Source organism: Atractosteus spatula, chromosome 8 (genome assembly GCF_055471065.1).
Source record: "Atractosteus spatula isolate fAtrSpa1 chromosome 8, fAtrSpa1.hap1, whole genome shotgun sequence".
Lineage (NCBI taxonomy): Eukaryota > Metazoa > Chordata > Actinopteri > Semionotiformes > Lepisosteidae > Atractosteus > Atractosteus spatula.
The window spans coordinates 43,118,909-43,124,908 of NC_142713.1; the positions used below are offsets into that span (position 1 = coordinate 43,118,909).

Below are 6,000 nucleotides of genomic sequence, written 5' to 3' on the forward strand. Positions count from 1 at the left end.
TGCATCCAGTCTGGATTATCCCTATTTAGCAGGGTCCAGCCTGGAAGAAAAGGAGCAAAGCCAAAAACAAAAGAAAACTCAACCTGCCCCAGTGCTGCATCACAGCAGGACAGGAGAAAAGTAAAAGAAAATAAAAAGAAGCAAAACCGCAGCCTCAACGCTCTCTTCACAAGCCCCTCAGGGAATGTCACTGGAATGTTCCTGTTCCTGTTCCTCTTCCTCTTCCTCTTCCTCTTCCTCTTCCCCCCCTTGCAGGACTATACTGGAATCTTGCTTGCTCATCCCTCCAGGATGCTCAGTGTGTTCTTAAAAGGCCTTCACAGCTACAGCTCATCCACAACTAGGCAGGTCAGCTGTGGTTGCTAAGGCAACACATCTCCCTTAATTCAGGGCTCCGCCTTCACACTGAACACACCCCTTGTACTGCCACACATAGTTTGGCACCAACGGTTGACAGCATTTAATTGTTGCCATTTGCAATTTAGTTATTCAAGGTACATGTGCAATGAGTGAGTATTAGTTACTGATGCTTTTTGATCAGCAGTAATACTTAGTGTCAAGGTTTGTGATTCTCTGTTGTAAGCTTGTGCAGTTGGTTAGTGCTAAACTTTTTTATTGTGTTGTGAGATCTGTGTTTAAAGGTGCTAAATGCTGTAAACAATAAGTTATAATCACTTGTACAGTATCAGCTTAGATTTGATTTGAGTATCCAGACCAGTAGCATTCAAATGTTTTTTTATACCACATAAACTTTGTCATTTGAAAAACATTAACCACAAAAAATCCCCTGGAATTTTGGATGAACCGTATTGACAATGGGTTATGTCACCATCTTACATATTCTACACATACATATATATTCTACCTAGGGAGATTGCTGTTTAATTAAGTACATATTATTTTGCACTTGACCCTGTCATCAAGTCTTGAACTAGGTTATTTTTACACCTTATAAACTGAAGTATTATCTATAGTAATTCACAATAACGATTTATTTAATAATAATAATAATAATAATTGCTTACACCTATATAGAGCTTTTCTGGACACTCCACTCAAAGCGCTTTACAGGTAATGGGGACTCCCCTCCTCCACCACCAATGTGCAGCCCCCACCTGGATGATGCAATGCCAAAGTGCGCCGGAATGCTCACCACACATCAGCTATTAGTGGGGAGGAGAGCAGAGTAATGAAGCAAATTCATAGATGGCGATTATTAGGAGGCCATGATTGGTAAGGCCAATGGGAAATTTGGCCAGTTACACCCCTACCCTGGGATTTTATAACCACAGAGAGTCAGGACCTTGGTTTTACATCTCATCCCATCACTATACTGGGGCATTAGGACCCACATGGACTGCAGGGTGAGTGCCCCCTGCTGACCCCACTAACACCTCTTCCAGCAGCAACCTTAGTTTTTCCCAGGAGGTCTTCCATCCAGGTACTGACCAGGCTCACACCTGCTTAGCTTCAGTGGGTTGCCAGTTGTGAGTTGCAGAGTGATATGGCTGAGGTCCATTCTACAAGGTCAATAAAATCCCACTGTACCATTCACTAGAGTAGGGATTATAACCACAAATTAAGTTGGTGAAGCAATTCCTCACTTCTCTACCTAATCTGCTGTCTATAAAGCTGCTGTGTGATTGGAATAATTATTGTCTTTATATCACTTGCTTCACTTGACACTTACTATACCCTTTCCTTGCCTTTTAGACTGGTGAGACCTGGGAAACCAACTGTCATATCTGTACCTGTAGCAACATCACAAATACAGAAGAATGTACACCTAAAGAAATTAAACCACCTCCAGCCTGCAAAGACAATGAAATATTGGTGACATACAATGCCACTGGCTACTGCCAGATGCAGTACTGTGGTAAGTATTGTGAACATTGTTAAAATGTAATGCAGAAAAGTATACTGATAGTGTAACATAGGCAGGCTATCATTTTTTACAAATGCTTACAATTAATGTTTTGACAATTATCTGCTCTTTGGCATGCCTATGTCCGCAGTCTGTTTGTGGTGCTACAGTATGTGTCTGGTTCCTATACAAGGGCATGTACTGTAGCAGTAGAAGCAGGTCACTAGGCAGACAAAATACAGAACGCCATTGCATACAGTATGTGTATCTTGACAAAAAGCACAATATTCCATTTCTTGTCTTGAGAATACTACAATTAACACAGAGCTTGTTAGCACCACGTAAAGCTTGTCATTTAAAAGACACTGTAATATTGCGTGTAAAAGAGAATTACAATAAAGTACAGTTAAAATGCTTCCAATAAACTTAATCCCCAAAATTCAATCAATTATCTGTTTAAATTCTTTGTAGTTGAGAAGACTTGTGAGTATGGAGGAGCCAAATATAAGGTACAGCATTGAGTTACATAAAACTTATTTTCATTCATATGTAAAAGATGCTTTGCATTGCCTTTTGTGCGACTTTAAACTGATAATGAATTAATTAAATGGGGATATTAAAAATCACCCACTGTAAAAAGCAACATTTTACATTATCAGTCATCAACTGTTATTTCAACGTTACACTACTCTTTTTAAATTCTGTCAGTCATGTTTTGCGTTAAACCATTTCAAATACAGTATATCCATCTGTATTTATTCAAACTGATTTGGCAGAAAATGACAAATGGACAAAGTAGAAGTAGTTTCTATAAAAAATAATATCCCTCTGAAAATTTGTAATAGCTTATATAAAATCCTTAATAGACATTATTCATTATTCCCTAAATATAGGTTGGAGATGAATGGAAAGATTATTCTCAACCATGTAATTCTTACGTCTGTGAAAAGTCCGGTATTACTACGAAAACAAAAATTTGCCCAGCACAAAACTGCCCTGAGGTAATAAACTTCATAATCCTTCTCTTAAAATGGCTTTCAAATAAGAGTATGGGATGTATTAATGAATTTGTTTGTTTCTAGGAACAACGAATTTTGGATAGTGACAAGTGCTGCTACATGTGTAAGTTGAGACTGATGAACAGTTGCATAAGTAATAAAGCAAAAACAAAGTGAGATAAATACATATAACACATTACCTGCATTAACAATTGTACTCTTGTTATAGGCAATGAAACATGTTATCCAAAGAAGTCCACTGTGAATGTAACTGTTGATAACTGCATCGGTCAGGTGGAAATGACTTCATGTGAAGGCCATTGTGAATCTCAGCCTCAGTAAGCTACTGCTTTTACTTTTGCTTCAAACAGAACACTGTGTTTAGCCATATTCAAAACCAGGTCAATCTGAATTGACATCAAACACATTTAATAATACAAGTATTTTGTTGAATATAAGAGAAGAAACCAATGCAACTTTTTATAGTTGGGGAAGTGCATTCAATTCATACAGTATCTGTATCTGTTTAAAATTCCGTAAAATATTTCAGTATGAAAATGTTTATGGTCATTCTTTTTAAAACCTAGATACTGAACAAGAAAATGAAATTTCTTCCAAATATCTATTATTCTTTATTAGAAAATTATATGATAGATTGAATATTATTAAATATTAATTTTATCTGAAAGAAAAATGGTAAAAAGCTTTGTGCTTATCATGCACAACATAGACCATACAATTTGTAGAACCTTTTAAATCACAGTACAATGAAACCCTCTACATACTGTATTTAAGTTTCTGTTGTTAATAATTTTAATAGCATTTCATGCTAGAAGGTAGAAAGTACCATGACACTTGAATTAATTATAATCGATTGATTTTTAGTATCTGGGTAAAGGCAACATTTCCTACATTACCGTTTGCAATATTCTTTGATTTCAATATAATATTTTATGTCATCATCTAACAGACAATTTCTGCTTAAGCAACATACCATATGCCATATACCAGTAGCTCCAACAACACAGAAATGATGTAATATGTCATGTATAACTGGTCATTTAAAGATGTGTATAGACAAGTCACTAGAGGTGGGGGATAGTATTGCATGTCATTTGATTTGCTCATTGTACCGTCTTAGCTCTATCCCGATTCCTTATCAAACCACCATGTCCAGATTCACAGCAGCACAGACCCAGGACTTGTTTTGGTGGATAAGGAATGGATATGGAAAATCCAATTAATGTAAATTTATCAAAGTAATGTAAAAAGCAGTTATGCATAGTTTAAAGAATGCCAAAATTTAAATGACAGTGGATTTGACATTTAGCAGTAGCCCATATTCTTTCTTACGTCCTCAAAAGCTAGGATCTGATTCTCAGTAGGTCTTATAACAGTGGCTTCCTTGCAGTTCATGTGTTGTATTCTGTTATAATGGGAGGTGAAAAAGTTAATCATTTTATTTATCTCTTTTCAATATAGGTTGGAAAGTGCTGGAGGTATTTTCAGAATGAAGCAAACATGTCACTGTTGTCTGGAAACTACCATCCAAACAAGAAATGCAACTCTGAATTGTGATCGTAATACTCCTAAATTGTACAGTTACAAGTATATAACTGGTTGTAAGTGTTTAGCTTGTACTTAGAGTACATCCACGTCATAATACAACTTCTGAAATAATGATTTTTCCATATGCTTAAACTTTAAATTTACAAGTTTTCTAAATGGGTTTCTAGTGATTTATTTTTCTAGAATTGTATATTTCCTACTATAACTTGATTACAGTACATTTAATATGCAAATCTTAAAAAATGGAATAGGTAAATTCACTGTAATTTTCAGTCTGTTAATACATTTTATCAACAGCTTTCATCTATATGTAATTCATACAAGAAGTTTGAATGTTCTTGTACTCTGGGATAATTGTAATGAATAATTTGTTCATTTAAAAGCTAAAGGTTCATTAACTTGTTCAAAACAGACTTAAAAATTTATTCAGGTGTTGTTTAAATTTGTTCTATTGGATCTTTAAATCACAAACACCCTCATGGGGAATCTATTTTAGTTGAACTACTGTATAACTGTTTCTTTCAAAATTAAAATAAAATATTTTATTGCATCATTTACAGTGTCTGTACAGTATATTGAAGTTAGTGCATTCAATTGCTGGAAAGCATTAAGGTCAATCTATACTAGTTACAAACAATCTTTTTAAGATGACATTAAAACATTTGTTTTAACTTTTATTAGTGATTTTGTTCATAAATGTGTTGGAAAACACAACTAATATTTTTCTGATTTTGGGAAAAAAATAGAGATGAAAATGTTTGTGTTTTGTTATGAGCCATAAAAGTACCTTTTAAGAACATAAGAAAATAAGAAAATTATTGAAAGAGTTAGATTTAACCCATATAACTTTTTAATAGTTGAATTCTATTTTAATGCTGTTCATACCTGTATGTACTTGACACAAAACACCCATCATTCTCATTATTACTGTGATATTTTGGGAGAAAGACATTTCTATCCTCAGTTCCTTCTCAGCAGCGAGAAGATCATTAGAAAGAAAGTGTTACGCCTACGCAGATTATAGCTCTCAGCTCTCTGTCTCCTCGGATACTGGTCACATTCGCACAAGAAGCTCAACACCACCCAGATTGGGCAGGCTGTCCCAACCACTTGCTGTTCGCTAACCTTGATTAGTGCTGTATTTAAGCCCCGCAGCGGAGTGTCATCCACTCTCTATCCTGATCTGCGAGTTCCATTTTCCAGTCCTGTTCTGCTTCCTTTCTCTTCCCGGTGCTGGCAGTCTTGTTTAGTTTCCAGTCACCCACCAGATGACTCTAGCCGATAGTCTGTTCTTCCTGAGCAGCTTTGAAGCCTTTTGTCAGTCCTCACCTAGGAGGCTTCAGGTGCTTCTGCCAGGTCACATCTCTACAATTGCATCAGCTTGTTTTGTACTTCATTTTCTACCTTCAAATAAACTAGAATGGGTATTGCTCCTATCTGGATTGCCTCTTGGATAGGTTTTATTAATATTCAATAAATACATACAGATGCAGCCATTCAAAATGCACAGTACAAACCCGCAGTACGGGAAACTACCCACAAGCCACCGCAGGGCACCGCAGTAAGTGA

General features: G+C 36.0%; 1 protein-coding gene across 1 annotated transcript in view; it reads left to right on the top strand.

The window, feature by feature from the left end:
• muc5e (mucin 5e) overlaps positions 1 to 5,555 on the top strand; it is a gene marked incomplete at its 5' end in the record, with an annotated part of 107,096 nt that extends 101,541 nt beyond the window's left edge. The window contains 4 exons of the mRNA XM_088922604.1: positions 1,714 to 1,876; positions 3,092 to 3,200; positions 4,345 to 4,484; positions 5,410 to 5,555. Coding sequence (XP_088778730.1) covers positions 1,714 to 1,876; positions 3,092 to 3,200; positions 4,345 to 4,484; positions 5,410 to 5,555 — 558 coding nt within the window. The remainder of the gene's footprint in view (positions 1 to 1,713; positions 1,877 to 3,091; positions 3,201 to 4,344; positions 4,485 to 5,409) is intronic.
• Positions 5,556 to 6,000: the final 445 nt, after the last annotated feature.